This window comes from Mus caroli, unplaced genomic scaffold, assembly GCF_978045245.1.
Source record: "Mus caroli unplaced genomic scaffold, Mus_caroli_1 scaffold_4, whole genome shotgun sequence".
Taxonomy (NCBI): Eukaryota; Metazoa; Chordata; class Mammalia; order Rodentia; family Muridae; genus Mus; species Mus caroli.
In genome coordinates this window covers 47,250,441-47,268,962 of record NW_028227259.1, presented here as the reverse complement: position 1 = coordinate 47,268,962, position 18,522 = coordinate 47,250,441, and the positions used below count along the sequence as shown (strand labels likewise).

The 18,522-nt window shown below is 42.0% G+C and overlaps 1 protein-coding gene across 7 annotated transcripts in view; it reads left to right on the top strand.

Moving 5' to 3' along the window:
* Positions 1–483: 483 nt before the first annotated feature.
* Ldb2 (LIM domain binding 2) overlaps positions 484–18,522 on the top strand; it is a 347,148-nt gene continuing 329,109 nt past the window's right edge. For 2 of the 7 annotated variants that reach the window (XM_021162308.3, XM_021162311.3), the window contains exon 1: positions 484–948. In XM_021162308.3, the coding sequence (XP_021017967.1) occupies positions 817–948 (132 nt within the window). In that variant the 5' untranslated portion in view covers positions 484–816. The remainder of the gene's footprint in view (positions 949–18,522) is intronic. The other 5 variants (XM_021162307.3, XM_021162312.3, XM_021162310.3 and 2 more) reach the window with 4 other exon arrangements.

Genomic DNA, 18,522 nt, shown 5'->3' with positions numbered 1-18,522 from the left:
GATACAGCTCAGCTTCCTATCCGAAGTACAGCAGGTACAGCCAAAACTCTGTTGGGAGAGGAGAGCCCGGAGGAATCTTCCAGAGGGAGTGAATCACCAACCCAAAATCAGAGGGGACCAGAGTGCCAGTGTTGTTGTGTTTGGGAGTCATCCCATTTCTGATACATTACAACAGTGTGGCTGTCAGGGGCGAGAGGCTTAGGCAGTGGGTGAACCCACCTCTCTGTTAACAAGCTTAGCAATCAGGCTTGCAAGGTCTTGGCTGGTGGGGGGGGGGGGGGAGGGAATTAAAACTCAGCCTTAGACTTCTTGTCAGACTATGAGGAGAATTATATTTTTGAACTAGTCTACAGTGTGGACAGGAAATGACCCCTTCACCAACTGCTTCTTTAAAAACAAGCAGTTGGAGCCTCTAGCTATCCAGCTCTCTCTCTCTCTCTCTCTCTCTCTCTCTCTCTCTCTCTCTCTCTCTCTCTCAACTCACTCTCCCCCTTCTCCCTCCCTCCTTCCTTCCCTCCCTTCCTCCCTCCCAACCTCCAACCTCCGCTCTCTCCCTCTCAGAGCTCCAGTGCTCCCTCCCCTCCCGCGCTCCCTCCCTCCCTCTCCCTCCTCGTTCCCTCTCCTCTCTCGCTATAGAGGGCTCCCACAGCACTTCCCAGCCAGTGTGCTCAGCCTGCCTGCCTGCCTGCCTCTGTGTGTGTGTGTGTGTGAGCGTGTGTGCGTGCGTCTACTTTGTACTGTGAAGAACACAGCCCATGTGCTCTGCATGGACGTTCCTGATACTCTATTAAGCTTGATTTTCGACAAGCAGGCAAGATGTCCAGCACACCACATGACCCCTTCTATTCTTCTCCTTTCGGCCCATTTTATAGGAGACATACACCATACATGGTACAGCCAGAGTACCGAATCTATGAGATGAACAAGAGACTGCAGTCTCGTACAGAGGTAAGTTCTTCAACCTTGGCGTGTGTTTGTGGATTTTTTTTTAAAACTGTGCATGGGCTTTTCCTGGGGTTCTTAGCTGAATTCTGTGGGAAGTGTCCCACCAGCTACTACCACGTAGGTGGATATAAGCACAACAAGGTGAACCCACGAGTTTGAATGCTGGGTTTCCAGCGACAGTAACTCTTGGAGCTGGGGACAGTTTCTGCCGGAATCTTAGTATCTGGAAATAGACAAGCCAGCACTTGGTTCACATGCCGAGTCTCTAGAAATGCAGGTTTCCCAGAACTCTGATGTTTACAGGCTTAGAGATGGTCATGTTTGTTGAGATATAGACTGCAAGAGATTTTGTGGATGTTTGCGTCTGTGTTGTATGTGTAATATCATGTAGACATATATTCATATATTTACAAGTTCCAGAGGAAGTCTGGTTTGACCTAAACTTACTTTTTCAAAGTGACTAAAATTGAGGTAAAAGGGACAAGAGAGCAGCCCTGTGTACTTTTCAGAACTCCCTGGAGGTGGGCTCAGGGAAGACACACATGTTTGCCTCTTTCTGTGTTAAATTCAGAGACAGGTTGACTGAGGAGGTGGGGTCCTCTCATCTCTTTGGTGGTTGTGCCTCCCAAGGCTCTACCTTGGGACAGGAGTTAGCTCCCCATCCAAGCCAGGAGCAGTTGAGTGCATTTGGGATCTCCAGAGAGAGGGAGGCTGAGCCTCTCAGGCAGTGAGCCAGTCCAGGGACTTCTTCAGAACTTTCTAAATGCAAAACTCCAGACTCCTCTTTCACAATTTAAATATTTAATTTTTCTCTGGGCTGCCTGAGTGGCAAAGCACTCTGCTGCCGGGTGCTCATCTGCCTGTAAGGTGGGACTTGGTGTTGAAGTGTTTATTGTAGGTGTGTCAAAGTCTCTTGAAGAAATAGAAGTCTCTGGGAATTGAGTTTTCGCTGCATAGTACAAATACTCATAGGAGTCATGCCACAGGGGTGTGGGGGAATAGCTTTGGTAGGTAGTTAGATTGAAGATTGGCTTTTAACTCTGAGAAAGGATTTGATTAAGTTTGCATGATAAAATAAAGCACACTTGCTTTGAATTGTCTGCGGAGCCATAGAGAATTCCTGATGTTTAATGTATTGAATAGGGCTAACAAGATGATGTGACCTGCTTTCTGATTGGCTAACTGCTGGACAAAATCTTGTGGGGTTTTGTTTTTGGTTTTGTGTGTTAGTGTGTGTGTTTTAAAGCCTGGCTCTCTTTATCACTGCTATTTTCTTTATATGTTAATGCACCATGGATGTTAAATATAATTGCTGGCACGTCGCCTCTTTCTAGAAGCCAGAAGCTCCTGTAGAGTGTAAACTCTGGTGTTTAGAGTGCTGAGTTCTTGGCAGTAAATAGGATTGTGTGAGTGTGTGTGTATGTGTGTGTGTTTGTGTGTGTGCATATGCCTGTGGTGTGTGTTGCTTTATATGTGTGTTCTAGCTTGTATCTTCTATTACAATCTTTGTAAGAGTGTTTTGGAATGAATCTTCAGTCCCTGTCTAAGCTATCAGTGGCAGAGGCTGCTTTCAGAACTGGGAAGACTGGGAAGGTTTTAGAGTTGAGGCACCCAGTAATAGTAATAAAATGTTGAACAAAAAAAGGAACCGTCAGAAGGAATCAATAAAATGTTAACAATATATACAGTTAAAAAATCTCTTTGCTAAGTATAATTATTTCTCAGTAATAATAATAATAATAATAGAGACCATAGACTGCAATAGATTAATTCTTGAACACAGGATTGAAAGACAACTTGTGTCCTGCTTGCTCGGTAGAAAGTTGTTGAGGTTTTGTGGATGGCGTCTTCCCATCCTTCTGCTGGTTGAAACAGGGTAGCTATTCTTGGGTTCTGGGTGCCTCTCCATCCTTCCACAACCCTGGGCAGCTAGCTTTGAGCTGGGAGACTTCCCATCCATCCTGGTCTCCATACAAATCTCTAAGATGGAATAGATTACCCACTGGTTCGTGTTTGAGATGTTTGGAAAGTGACCCATTAGGAGTTTGCTTTTCCAAAATGACACATTAATCTTTCTTGAGAGCTAAACCCAAGAACTTCCAACTTTTAGAAGATTACAGGCTAGCTATGACTGCAGGATTTCACTCTGACCATAGCTAAAGAACCAGGAGAGGCAAGCTTGCTTTGACAAATCTTTGAGTTTTTAACTCGTCCTGACATCAAAGTGCTGTGAGCTATTTTTCAGTGTGTTCTGGTACAACCTCCACACATGTACCCTCTTATTAAGTCTTTCAAAAGTAATTATATACATAATTATATCAACACCTTTGTCTCAGCACAAGAAATATATTTTCATAACGTGAAAAAAGGACAGTAATCATTAATTGCTCCTACTGTACATATAGATTCACATTAAATATTAAAATTTGATAGTAATGTATACTTAGAGGAAAAACAATAACTTTGCACAAAAAAAGTTACAGGTAGCTTTACAAGTGGTGACTTTAAAAAAAAATAATAATGCAACCTGAGTAGAAGCTGGTTACAGTCACCATATACTGCAAAACTGACATCTGTTCACACATAACGTTAAATAGATTGTCGAGCCATCACCTTTACTACTTAGTCAATCCCTACAATCATAAGGATTCTCTCACAGTGTCTTTTTCTTCTCCCTCTTCTGTGCACCATATACTATTATTTTATCACCTCCTGACCTGATTCATTCTCTCTTTCTCTCTCTCTCTCTCTCTCTCTCTCTCTCTCTCTCTCTCTCTCTCTCTCTCTCTCTCTCTCTCTGTCTTAACTTTGCATTCTCTTTGGAACACTTACTCAGCTAAGAAGAAATTACAAGTAATTCTAAAGACCTCTCTCTTTAAAAAACAAAAGGTAATAAATTAGTGCAGAGCTATGACGTCCATCACTCACTGCCCTTGGATGATTGACCCCTAGGATATTCACGCATGGTCATTTCTTTCGGTTAAATCAGTGGCCTTTAGATACTGGGTTGTGTTGGTTTAAGGAGCACTGGGTTGGGAGTTAATGTATTCCTAGCTGGGTCCTGTCACTAAGCAGTGAGTGTGGAGTCTGGATTGCCTCACCTGCCAATCACCCACCATATCCATTGAATTTGAAAACTCAACATGGTTTGCCTTAATATGAGAAAGTATTCCTTCCATGGGTTGTATTTAGTTCAAACTTACACATGGTAGTGAAAGAATCAGCCATTTCTGTCGAAAACTGGAAACCTGCGTCCTGGCGGGCTTGGCCCAGCTGGCGCCAGGATAGCAAACCATTCCAGGACTAAGTAGATTTTCAATTAACATTTAAACCTGGGTTTCCTGTAGTGGAAAGGGGGTGGCAGAGGTAGAGAGGACTCCAGAACCCCTTGCTATTGAAATCCCAATAGCAGCTCTGCATCTGTGAGGGGGCCTAGTACCCCCCACGGAGCTAAAGTTGCTATGGGGCATCTGCCTCTGAAAACTCTCACCTCACTGTGCCCACATTTATTTTATTATCATGAGGCCTTTCAGCTCTCTGATCTTTGTGGGAAAACAAGAGTTTAAGAGCTAGTGACCTAACCTCGTTGGAAAGGAATATGAGCCCACTTAAAAGTAAATAACCAATATTCAAATCTATTTTAAATGTGGATGACTGGTCTAGGAAGTAAAATCTCTTCACAACATTAACACTTTAGTAGATTTCGGTAAATGTGTGAAATCCCCACCCCCACCCCTACCCCACCCCCACCCTACACCCACCAGCTCTCACTTTAAAATAAAACTAAGAGAAACTTTGAGATGTGTCACAGTTGGGCAGTAGAGAAAATGTTACATTTTCCATTTAGCATGCTACCATAAATTGACACCCCCCCACGTCTTCCAAAATCCATTTATTTGAATGGTTACACTGTGCAAATTTCTTTTGAGAGAACACGGCTACACAGTTTCGACTCTGCAGTTATATAGTTTAATTTAACATGGCACAAAGATTCCAATCAGATTGGACATAAAAATATCTTCTAAAGACTTCAGGATTGGGTCTGTGAAAAGCTACAACAAAACAAAACCAGCCGATTTTTTTGTTTGTTTGTTTGTTTTAAATCCTGAGGTTTGCACTGTGAAAGAAAAATATAAGTGTGCTGTCTGAGTGTCCTGGTGAATATGAATTTGAGAGTGACTAATGTTGGATTATTGTAGAACTTAGGCCAGTTCATCAAACTGACTTACACAATTCTTTGTTAGATAAACTGTAGATAAGTTCTCAGGGTCATATTTCTTTAAAGCCAATGACCAAGAATGCTTCCATTTCAAAGAAGATGTTTTGAACTACCCGCCCCCCCACCTTGTTACTGCACTAATTTTAAAAAAATTACATAAAACAGCAGTAACCTGCCCTGCCCTTATGTTTTGAATTTTTCTTCTTTTATCAACAGTATGTGAATGAGAAAACTGTGACTACTATAGAAAGCAGTTCACAGGAGGATTTTAGTCTAATTATAGTCTTCAGTTTTATACCATTAAATAGGAAGGTTTCAAAATGTTTGAAGCTCTTAAAATTCAAATCGACTTTTTTCCCCTTCCTCAGCTTAACTCTAAACCGCCCTAGGGATGGGCAAGAGAGGGTGTGTGTGCCTTGCCCTCTTTTTCTCTGTCTGCCCGGGTTCCAGATTGAAGCATAGTGTTTATTCACGGAAAACCTCAGAACCCTTCATGGTTCCCACGGACCACGGACCCGAGTCGGTTACCTACTTTGGATATGTAGAAAAGAAGGAAACGGTTTTGTAATACTTAGGTGTTCTCTGCCCCTAGGAATTCAGAAGGAAAACTTGCCAGTACCCTGAGCTACATTATATGAAAGAGTTTTCAATGTTCAGTTAAAAAGCAGACTGTCCATGGCTTTCTGAAGGGGGTTGGGAGGAGTGAGGAAGGGGCAGGTTATTAGCAAGAGCAGCTATTTTGAAAATGTTAAATAAAACCAACAGTGAAGCTTTTAAAATGGGAACTTCCAAACTCCTTGTTTTTCAAGCTGCCTTCATGGCTTCAGAAAACAAAGTACAGGGCTTGGGAACACAGTTCTCTTCTCCTGAGGTTCCCCCACCCCACCCCATTTTCTTACTATGGGGACTGTTTTTAATTAAAATTTGCTGCAAACTAACTACTCGTAGGAAGCCAAGAAGAAGAAGAAAAAGAAGAAGAAAAATATCTTTCAACCCCCATGCATCACAGATTCTTATCAGGTGAAATCAACACACAGTTACGAAGTAGGATTTAAGTATGATGCAGATTTTTGAGCATTTAATGTTTTGTTTGTGTTTCGGAAAGAAATCGATTTAAATTGTGTGGAGAGTGCTGCCCTGAGTCTCCTCTCATTGCAACCATTGACTTATTTTTTTTTCCACAGGAGAGCAGAGCACCTCTTTACGGGAGTAAGCAAACAAAATATAAAACAAACAGCTGTAAATATCCCCTTTGTAAGTGGTGAAGGGGCTGCACTCACAAACTTTTAAATGTAAATTGAGCTGGTAGGCTTCAAAATACTAAGTGATCAAAGTACCATCTTTTCAAAATATCAAAATGCACAGCGTTTAGGAAATGTTTAACTGCTCTCCAAACTTATGTCTTCCTACTATATTGTGGCTATGACACAGGTTTTTTACTTGTTTGTTTTGTTTTGTTTTGTTTCATTTATTTGAGTCTACAGTTATTTTTTTTTAAATGTAGATTCTGCCAGCACCCATCAAAACACAAGCAAGTCTCAAGACTTAAAATTCAGGTATTCCTTCAAGAGTTCCCATCCTAGCCAGGTGTGGTGGCACATGCCTTTAATCCCAGCACTTGTAGGCAGAGACAGGTGGATTTCTGAGTTCGAGGCCAGCCTGGTCTACAGAGTGAGTTCCAGGACAGCCAGGGCTACACAGGGAAACCCTGTCTCGAAAAACCAAAAAAAAAAAATAGAGTTCCCATCCTTCAGGCAGTGATGATATCGGTCCATCTGTTGGCCAACAGAGATGACTGAGACCTTTTCTGTCCTGTAGAAGTTTGTGATTGGATGATGGAAGGAGACTTAGAGACTTACCATCATGGTGGGGCACCGTGATGGATTTCTGGCAGTGTATTGTGGGTGTCTTCTACCCAGGGAAGGCCATCCTGCAAGGCAGCTGGAATGATCATTACTATCACTTGTGGTGTGTTTACAATGTTCAGGATAGTCCTTGGCGGGGCAGGCACGTACTACCTGCTGTATTTATGCTGAGAGAGTATTTAAACTGGGATAGAGATGTTTAGATCATCTTGTCTTAGGTGACCCATCTTGCTGTCACTCAGCTTCAGAGTCCTTTCCTCTCTGATGCAGCACCTCTAGAAACAGGGTCTACCAGCGGGAGTCTTGTTTTACCTCTACAGACACTTTTATTGTTATTGTTTTATCCCAGGGCACATAGACATCCCAAGGGAGCTCAGAGAGTAGCTCCTGGGTATGATATACATGACTGATCTAAATGGGTATAGAGCAGGACTCTTCTGAGTTTGTTTTGTTTTGTTGAGACAGATTTTCCCTGTGCAGCCTTGGCTGTCCTGGAACTTGCTTTGTAGACCAGGCTGGTCTTGAACTCGTAGAAGTCCTCCTGCCTCTTCCTCTCCTTCTGAGTGCTGCAATTAAAGATGATACTCACCATGGACAGGCAGAACAGGATTCTAAGAAACCATCTGAAAGACCAGGATGGAGACTAATACAGCTGGGTTATTGGGAAAGACCCTGAATCATGTGTCCTATAGAAAAATACTTGATGAATTCATTTAACCAGAAGGGTCTCTGAAACTGTAGACTCATGTGCATGGCCACCTGATAGTTTTATTTAAATACATATTGGTAGTTTACTTTACATATATCTACTTTTTCTCCAGTGGTTAACTATTAATGCTGAAGTTTGGATTGTCTTTTCGTGTTTGTTCATTGTGTTTTAGGAACACAATGTGTCTTAATGTATAGCTCTGGGTAGCCTGATACTTATGCAGCCCAGCCTGGTCTGACATTGAACTTGGATCAGTTTTCCTGTTTCAGCTTCTTTGGTGCTGAGATTATAGGCATGACCACCAGGCCTGACTCTGGGTTAATTTAAACAGTAGCAGAATGACTAATGATTGCAGCTCTGACAGGTTCTCAGTTGGCAGGAGGAGTCAATATAAGTATTAGGAGATTAAATTGGAATTCAAATTTGGATAGCATGGGCTTCCTTTGCAGATAATCAATTGGGAACAAGAGAGCAGTAGGAGGGGACAGGACTCCCATGTGTGAGTTTCTCCTTGCCCCATTCAATCCATTACCAAAATGCAGCCAGTGTGTCTACAGCTAATCTCTGTAGTTCTTTGGGAGAAACAGTTTCTTTCCCAAGTTTGCAGCTCACTCTGGCTACCTTTGAGGCCAGTGTCTTTATAGTAGATGTTTGCCTCTGAGTAGGGATAAGACGAATCTCCTCTGTTGATGCTCTGCTCTGCATGGTATGCATGTATACTGCTTTTCCCTTAAGAGATAAGGAAGAGGGGACAAAACTGCTTAAGTCCCCACAGGAACATACAGGAATCAGAAGGGGTTGGACTTTATGCCTTCTCACATGTATAACCACAGGTAAATCATGGTTCAGACTGCAGATTTTGACTGCCCACCCCCTGTTAGGGGATCTGCAGCTACAGTCTGTGTTAATATCAGCTGGACCACATTCCATCAGTCTCCTTTGCAATTTCAGCCTTCCAATTAGAAAGAGAAAGCATAGGATTAGAGTAGTCAGAGCCTTCTGAAGAGGGTTCTTCCTTGTCCTGGTGATGTTATGGCCCCCATCTTCTTTTCTGGAGCCACAGTGGTCTGTGTTCCCTGCTCCCAGTCCACTTTCCAATTGCTTCTCCATAGAAAGCCCAGGTGGTATTTTTGGTGCTCTCCCCTTCCCTAGGAAAGCCTTCTAAGAGCCTACTCTGGCTTTAAGGCCAATGTACTGGCTAGTTTTGTGTCAACTTGACACAGCTGGAGTTATCACAGAGAAAGGAGCTTCAGTTGAGGAAATGCCTCCATGAGATCCAACTGTAAGGCATTTTCTCAATTAGTGATCAAGGGGGAAAGGCCCCTTGTGGGTGGGACCATCTCTGGGCTGGTAGTCTTGGGTTCTATAAGAGCAGGCTGAGCAAGCCAGGGGAGGCAAGCCAGTAAAGAACATCCTTCCATGGCCTCTGTATCAGCTCCTGCTTCCTGACCTGCTTGAGTTTCCAGTCCTGACTTCCTTTGGTGATGAACAGCAGTATGGAAGTGTAAGCCGAATAAACCCTTTCCTCCCCAACTTGCTTCTTGGTCATGATGTTTGTGCAGGAATAGAAACCCTGACTAATACAGCCAATCTACCCATGCCCTTCCTTGCTTGGAGGGATTTGTTAATTTTCCTGGTTGCTCAGTGTCTCTTTTGATGACTAGGTCAACAGCCTCCTATAGAATAACTCATATCACTAATAAAACACATAATTTGGATTAGAATTTGCCTGTGCACTGGCATTCTTTACAGGTGATCAATTTCATAATTCATAACACACACACATACACACACACACTACGGGAAGGGCGGTTCACAGTCTCAGCAAATAGGATCTTTTCTGATGATCAACGTAAATGTCCCTTCTAAGGGAAGTGTTCCTTAATGTCCCTCAAGATGGGTCATTCTGGTCACCTTTTTCTCACATGCCCTCTTCATTAGCTTCATAGGAATCTTTGTAAACTGATATTTGCTGCTGCTGCTGCTGCTGCTTCTGGCTCCTTCTGCTCCTCTTCATTGTCACATTCATAGTTTTACTAATTCTTTGGGAATTTAATACAGTGTATCTTGATTACAGTCAAGTGCCATATCCACCTCCTCATCCCATCCAGACTTCTATTCCCACATTTAAAAACAAAACAAAACAACAAAACCCAAAACCCAAAACATCAAGTCTGTGCTGACTTTATATCCCTGGCTATGAGGCCATCCAGTGTATTGGTCTACTAACTGCGAGGCTGGCTTTTCTTTTTGTCCTTTAGTTTTTGCTTGTCCTGCAGAGAATAAGAAGCTCTAAGAGGCCAGGGACATAGTTGTCCTGTTTAGTCATGTTATCCATCCCATAGCAGGTAGATGACATGCTGGGCAAAAAAATTAAATGATTTTGCTCCTGTTTAGGGTGACGGGGTATTTGCCATCCATCATACAGTATATTTGCCTGCAGTTCCGATTGGAACTGGTGAGCCAGGAAGACATTGTCACCTGTAGAACATGGCACTCTGTGAAAAGAGATCCACCTCTGAGAGCCTGGGCAATGGGACTCTGTGTGAATCTTCTGAGTCTTGATTAAAACTCTTGTTAGGGATTCTCAAGGTCTTGTTTGGTACATCCAGAGCTTTCTTCCAGTCTACCCTTCTCTCTTTTTAGTCTCTTTCCTCTTATTTCTTCCCTCTTCCCCTCTCCTTCTGTCCCATTCTCCCTTTCTTCCCTTCTGTCCCTTTTCCTCTCTCTAGATCTACCCAAGGTGCGTAGAGATTGCATTTCCTAGATAATTTTTGCATTTGCAAAACTTTCTCCCAGGGCCACCTAGAAACTTGTCTGAAGTGACTTACACAACAGAAAATATGGATAATTACGTCAGTTTATGGTGTTAACTATAGTAACACTGCATTTGCTAACTATATGGCATGTGTTTAGGAAGGCTGCTTATTCCATTCAGATTGATGCTTAACATTTGTGTATGTGGGCAACTTCTAGTAAGGAAAGCATGAATATAATGTCAATAATAATAATAATAATAATCACCAGTCCCTTTACCATTTCTTGAAAAAGAGAGAACTCAACATCAATGTTGCTAACTATAAGAGAGACTTAGATCATGTGACTATCTCCCACCCTTGCTGTGAAATTGTGGGGAAGTTCCATGACTTTTCTGAATCTTTGTTTTTTAGACCAACTTTAATGCTGTGAATGGCAGATATGTGTACTATGCTGGACATGGAATAGATGCCACGTGGAACTACGGAGGTTGCAGTGATATACTCTGATCTTTCAGTAAATTAAGTGCTCTAAGCAGTGCAAAACTCCAGCTCGGTATCCTCACCCAACTTTATGAGCAGAAGTGGCAGGACCAATATATGAGGTCAGGTGCACTCCATCTTCTTGGGAAAATGCCGTGGTTATTGTTTTCTCCATCTAAGAACTCAGTGGAGACAACTGAGCACTGAAATGATCCTCTTCATCACTGCCTATGCTGGGCTGTCTAAGCAGTGATCCCAAAGAGGGCTGGAGAGCACTGCTCTGCTGGCCTTGACTGACCATTTATTCTGAGAAGGAATACCTCTTAACATGCAACCTGTGAGGATTACTCCAAAGGGGCTGAGTCAGCACCAGGAGGCCAATAGTACATTCTATGTGGCTAGACTAAAAATAGCCTTTTCACCAAAACATTAGGGTACTTTATGGTTTAGTTCTTCACACAGTAAAGACTCACACTGTGGTCAGGGATGCCACAAGCTGTTCTACGAAGTCTCGCTGGACAGAGGGATCAGGTTCATTGTACTCATGACAACATTGCAACATAGTGCTGAGCTTCCCCCCAGATTTCACAGTGGATACCCCTCAATTGTTTATAGTGAATTCTACATACATATATCTATTGATGCTGCATGACATATGTCTTTCAATACTTTCTCCACCAGGCACTTGTAATTTTTTTAAAAATTACTTATTTTTATTTTATGTACATTGTTGTTCTGTCTGTTTGTATGTGTGTGTGAGAGTGTCCCACCAGCTGCAACTGGACTTACACACAGTTGTGAGCTGCCATGTGGCAGCTGGGAATTGAACCTGGGTCTTTTGGAAGAACAGCCAGTGTTCTTAACCACTGAGCAATCTTTCCAGCCTCCACATCTGTGATTTTTATTAAGAGTTCTGTGTCAATAAACAACAATTATCAACCTCTTTAGAGATATACGTTGCAGAGTTAGAATATAACAAATTATTTGTAGATTTCTCTCTCTCTCTCTCCTTTCCTATAGAGCTTATTAAATTTTGCTTCCCAATATAGGTCACTTCTTAGGACTCATGGGGATTGTATCATGATACTAAAAAGTTGTATAGACAAGCAAAAGCTAAGCCAATAAACCAAGCAGACCATTTGGCAACACACATACACACAGTAACATCCATTCCTATGCCTTATTGCTTTATCCATGATTAATCTGCAATTGGCTGGAATTTCTAACTTAGAACTGGAATAAAGCAATTGTGCATATTACCCACTGTTAAAGGCTCTGATTCGGCAATGTCTATTACTTTCAAGGTAGTGAATTCTTAGCTTTCCTGTCTGGAACCCAAGTCATGATTCTGCAGCAGTCTAGACCTAAGTATGATTTCTTCTGACTATAGTGAGGTCAACTCAGAAATCATATTTGGTTTTGCAAGACTTACTCTTAGAAACTGGCCTGCACCAAGCCTCTTGCCAACTCCCAGTGTGTCCTGGGGTCTCTAAAAAGCCTGTCTGCTCTAAGCTTCTTTTCTCTCTTTTTGTTTTTCTAACACCTGAAATGCAGTTTTGCTCTGGAATATAAAGCTATTGATGCTAAGAAATGTAGAAATAAGTCATTATGTTTTAATCCAAGATCAATTTTTGCCAGTTTATTTTAAAAATCATTGCTTGTGCTTTAAAATATGTATTTTTAAAATTTAAAAGCACTCATACATTGTCAATGTAAAGAATTTGTAGAATGTGAGTATGATAAGATGACAAATAAATATCTTCTTTAACTTTCCCATGCAAATATTGCTGTTAACGGTTTGGTTTTGGATTTAAAGCATCTATTCATATTTGTAGATACACTGAAAATTTTCCTTTCTTGGGAACGCATTTTAATATTCTTTTCTATTTAACTTTTGTATTATATATTTTTATTGGTTTGTGTATATATACAGATGTACTTGTACCACATGCTCTGAAGGCAGAGAGGACTACTGGAAGCAGCTGGCTTTCAGCACTTGGGCGTGGGCTCTGGGGATTGAGTCAGGTGGTTAAGCTTGCTTTGCTATCAAGCATCTTTACCCACTAAGTCATCTCACAAGCCATGAACATCTTCTAAAAATCAGCACTTTAAACTAAAATAATAAACACTTTACCATGTCCTTAAAACTTCTTAAGATGTAATTCTGGTTGTCTGAATTATTCAGGCTTCTGTTTTTGTTTTTTTTTTCTGTTTTTGAAAACACAGGTTCACACACACACACACACACTCACACACACACACACACACACACACACACATTATTTGGTTCCTTTTACTGTCGTTTGTATTCACTTCAATATTCATAGCAATCAGCCTTCTCTCCCAGTAACATGGAGGAATGCAAGTGTAAAGGAATTAGTTAAATGCGTGATTTCCTGTACCATTTAATGCTAGTCAGAAACCCTGAACCCAGGGGTTTGGTCCTTTTTGAGACACTAACTTCCCCTCCACATTTGAGGAGAGATGCTGTGTTCCCCTTGCATTTCTTTCTTTTGTATTATTTCTAAGTGAAGAAGCAGAAAGCCTCACACAAAGGTCCATAAATCAAAAGGTTTTTGCAGGATTCATTGGGAAAAAGGGAGCTGAAATTAATGTTAAGAATCAGTGTTGCTCTAGAACTGGTTAGTCTGGGTGTAGTGGGTTAATTTATGATTTTGTTTGAGGGACATCTTTTTCATTCAAGGAGAAAGAGTTGCCTCCAAATTGGGCTATGTCATGATGTGTATGGGGTGCTATTTTCTTGTTCTCCAAGGATCGAAAGGACCCTTGGGGTCAGATACTAGCTTATTCACGTCCTTATTTGTCCCCACAGCAATTGATATTGGCTGTGTCCAATGCCAACCTTTTTAAAAAGGCACATTTCCCAGAGCCTACCACTTTGTAATTAGTTTCTTCTGAGTTATCACTGTCTTTATGTGGGCAATATACACGCTATAAAGCTAGCTCATGCTCTGTGTGTCTATGACAAGGAAATGACCAGTTGTATCACACCTACCCTGACATTTGCATTAAGTACTTAACTTGTAGAAGCCATGCAAATTTATTTCTTTGCTTAGTGGTTAAGCAGCCTTAGGTGAGTCAATGTCTTGATTGTCCTCATGGATAGTAGGTAATGATGGTAGAATTATACCTCTAGATTATGAAGACTGTCAGAGATAAGTTTTACAATGTATTTAGCACAACTCTTGTATCATAAAAACATTAATTCCAGTTACAACTATTACTGTGCTTTTCAGTTTGCTATATATGCTCCATCTTCTCTGCTTGCTGTTCCTGATCTAGGGATGGAGAAGACAGCCTTCCTGTCTCCTAGGAACTTAGTGAGGAGACAGTAGTTATTTACTGAGAAGGAAGTCCTTGAAGGATGAATGGGAATCTGCCAATTCAGAAAGGATGTTTAAAATGGTGCTTCAGGTAGAAGGAACAGTGAATTCAAAGAAATTGAGCCTTGAAAGGTGATGTGATGTTTGAAGAGTGGGGCTTTATGCATAGTTAGGGTTTAGCATGTAGATGTGTGTGTGTGTGTGTGTGTGTGTGTGTGTGTGTAGGGTGGGGTTGTCGAAATTGGGGAGACATTGAAGGACAGAGTACGATGAGTTTGCCATGTCCATCCAGGGTTGCTACTGCTCTTTGTCACTGCTTTTTATGCTTTAAAGTTGATAAAATATTCTTCAGTAGGGTAAGCAATGATTTCCCTTGGCTGTGACTTGGTTTTCCCTTCTGTGAAAGGGGACATCAGTCATCTCTTCTCCATAGGGTCGTTTTAGGATCTTTCAGGAGAATGGTCCTTTGGTTCTTCAGCCAAACCGTGGCATGTAATAAGAATTCAGTCGGCACTGGTTTCTACTGTCTCACAAAGGGAATAAATGAAGGTGTGTGGATCCAGAGAGAAACAATTTGCTCTATCCTCACAGTAACTGTAGAAAAAGGACTGCTGGCTGCCTCATTTCTTCAGAGGAAGAATTTGGTAGATGGAGAGATGCACAAAAGAAAAATTATACATACTTGCTGGCTGGCTGTGCTATTTTTAGACTTGTGTATCTGAGGCAAAGGATAAATTTTCATGTTTTTTTTTAAGATGTAAAATTACTGTTAGCCAAGGTTATATAATTTGCCCAGTGATGCTCTATCTTTGTGTAGCACTGAGGTACCCACTGCAAGGGAGGGAACCTCCAGCAGCTATTTTGGAGACTGGGTCCAGGGTCATCAGCTCTGCATCTTTTCCCCCTCAGTAGAACTGGGAACTTTGGATATGGTTTTGTGGACGCTTCCTCAGCTGACAGCCAGAGTGACCCAAGGATCCTATAGGACACTGTGTCGAGGAGGAAGAGAAATGTAGCAAGCTGTGCCTTGCCACAGACAGGGAATGAACTTGAACTCTGTTTCTATGTCCGTAAAATATAAAACCCAGTGAGTTCTTATGAGAACATCCCTAGCACCGAATGGAACAATATAGACAGATGGCTATGCACAGACTCAGACCTAGGTGGCATCTACTCCCCTCCCTACAAGATCTTTCTTCCTTGTAAATTGCCCCCTTGCAGTCTTTGGTTCACTTGGCCATGGTCTGTCTGGAATCTTTCTCATCTCTTCCTCTGTTTCTTAAGCTAAGCTGGTGGCCTTGGGGAGGCCTTTTCCCTTTCCTGTGCCTGTTTCCTCCTCTGCTCTCCCTGGATTAGACCTGCAAGAAACTCCAAGGTTCTCTCTTCCGCCCTTGGTGGGACTGAGGTGGACCGTGGCTTTCTGTTTTAAATCTGCTACATTAAACATGGGCATCAAGGTCCCCAGTGAGCTTTTGAGTTCCCGGGGAGCCTCCCCTCTCTGCTTTCCTCCCACCTTCTTGGGTGAGAGAATTTTGCTGAACCAAGGTATGTGGGGGCTTGCATATCTGTTTGCACTGGCTGAAGCCTAAAGATCAAGTGCACCATGCATCATGTACCATGCACCATAGTGGAAGTCCTGCACCTAGAGGAGTCCTCCACATAGTGGAGTCCCAGAGATTAGGTTTTTCCCTGTCACCATAAAAGCATCACAAATTCATGGTGCTCTACAATTGCAGAGTTCAGGGGGGTTGGGGTGGGGTACTCTGGACCGCCAGATTTTCCAGAGAGGTTAAAATTCGTCTGTACCACGACTAGGAAATAAGCTTAAGCAGTGTTAGTTTATTCTGCAAAGACTGTTAATGCCTGTTGGCTAAGTGCATTAAACTGCTTTGAAATGATCTCTTGTGCGTACTGTTTTAGACACTGCTTGCTGGGAGGGTGATTTAAACCTATTTTTTTCCTGGACTCAAAAATTTTGTATTTATCTGTTGAAAAAAAATACTGCATTTGAAACAAATAAACATGAAAATATGGCTTATTATATTTCCAGGCGTTTGTCTGAAAGAAAAAAAAATATGTCAAGACATTTACAGTTAGGAACTGAAATCTCAGCCTTAAGTCACTCCATTGTATTTATCAGGAGCATTACCCAGTCTCTAGAGACTTGCTTGAAGGGATACCAGATACTTTGGGTGTAATGAGAGGATGGAGGAGAGGGGAAAGAATAAATGGGCAATGGTTTCCCAATTCTACATTTCCTGTTTTCTTCTTCTTTTTTTATTTTATGGAGGCAGGAGAAAGGCAGAGAAGAAAGGACTCTGCTGTTAGTCTTATTATGGCTTTGGTTTTAAAACCATTTAAGAAGTAGCATTCACCGTGGCACCCCGCTGCGTCTGGGATTGAACTACACTGGTTTATTCATTCATCAGTAGCTGCCGTGTTTTCTTTATTATGGGCTCAGGGATGAAGTACCACAGGGAAGACCTGTCCTCAGGATGCTCTCAGCCTAGCAGGGAAGGCAAACAGTTAGACCTTTTGCTATGATAAGGGCCGCAGGTGTGATGGGTATGGATGTTTTGCTGGGAGCAGCAAAAATAAGCATTCTGTAAGGACTGGGCTACTGAGACATACTCAAAACCACACTCATCTCGATTTCTTCTCCTGACATGAATTGTGGTCTGAATATGTGTATGTTTGACCTGGGGCACCATTTACTTGCTGATGATGTTGGGTATCTGATGCTATTAAGAGCTCCCTAATCAGCTACAAAAGGAGACAGAGGCAGGAAGCAGCAATGTCTCGATCATGGCTATAACCAGATTCTTTAACCCATTGGAATCTAAACCTGAAGTGAGGGAGGGAGAGAGAGGAAAGGGGCTCTTCCTCTAAGCCCACTTGAAAGCTAAGATGTCTCAAAATTAATCCCTTTTATTTTCCTCGCCATGAGAAATTGTCTGTGAATAGGTAGAAAATTTAATCCTTAACGAGGAGTTGACCATAGCCCATAGCAATTTTGTGATGCTTCAAGTTATTACATAGTGAATTAAAAAAAAAATCCAAATCCTCCTCTTGCCTGTGGTATATAGCTAGATGATAGTAATAGAACTCCAGAAAAGCAGGTTGTCCAAAGCTTTGTATGACTCTATAAAGCTAAGGCAAGGGACTAGCGGAGGAAAGTACTGGGAATTCTTGGGTCTGTCTGCCTGTTTGTTTGTTTGTTTGTTTGACAAGACAGGGTTTCTTTGTATAGCCCTGACTGTCCTAAACTCACTCTGTAGACCAGCTGGCCTTGATCTCAGAGATCCATCTGGCTCTGCCTCCCAAGTGCTGGGATTAAAGGCGTGAGCCACTAACACTGTGCAGCTGAATTGAGAAGTGGCTGTGTACCCGGGCCTGTGCCCACGTGCTGTTGCGTCACTGATTCTGTTGAATCACATGCTTCTGATGTTCCCTACCTCTCAGACCATAAAGTCAAGACTTAGAGAGGTTGTACCATCTTCCCAGGGTTTCAGAGTCAGCCAGAACTGCTTCATGGTTTGATCCAAACTGCCCAAGTCCAGAGAAGAACTTTATGGTTCAATTCTGAGATCTTCTAGACAGTGCTGCCTTCAGTGATGAAGGAATTGGGGCCTGAAGAGATCTCATGTTTCTCAAGGGTTCCCATTCACCACCAGCAACCCAATATATATTGTGAGGGCCATACCTGTGTATTTCTTGAGTGTAAGGAGCATATCTGTGTCATTAACATAGAATCCATGGCTAGAAGCAAACAAAAACAAAAACAAAACAAACAAACAAACAAAAAACACCCAAGAAAACAAAACCCAACCAGCAAAACAAACATACAAAGCACCACCACCAACAAATCTAGAGTATCTAGCATATCCCAGACAGAATGATGAATACCAGAAGAGAAGAAAGCTCTTATGTTTAAACACAGTTAGTGGGAACCAAATGTTGTCTATGCGAACAGGCCCAATATCTGACTTCTATGAAGGATATCTATATCCACAAAGAGTTTATAGGTTGTAGGGTCACATGATTCTAGGGTGGCTGGGTGAAGAGCCCAAGCATAAACCACCATAGCAGCAGTGCCTTCATGAACAGAATAACCTTCATGTTTTCAGACTGCTTTGTGCAGAGGCTGGCCAAATACCACTAACCCTGTCCTAGACCTGTGTGTTCAGTGACATCTTGGGTC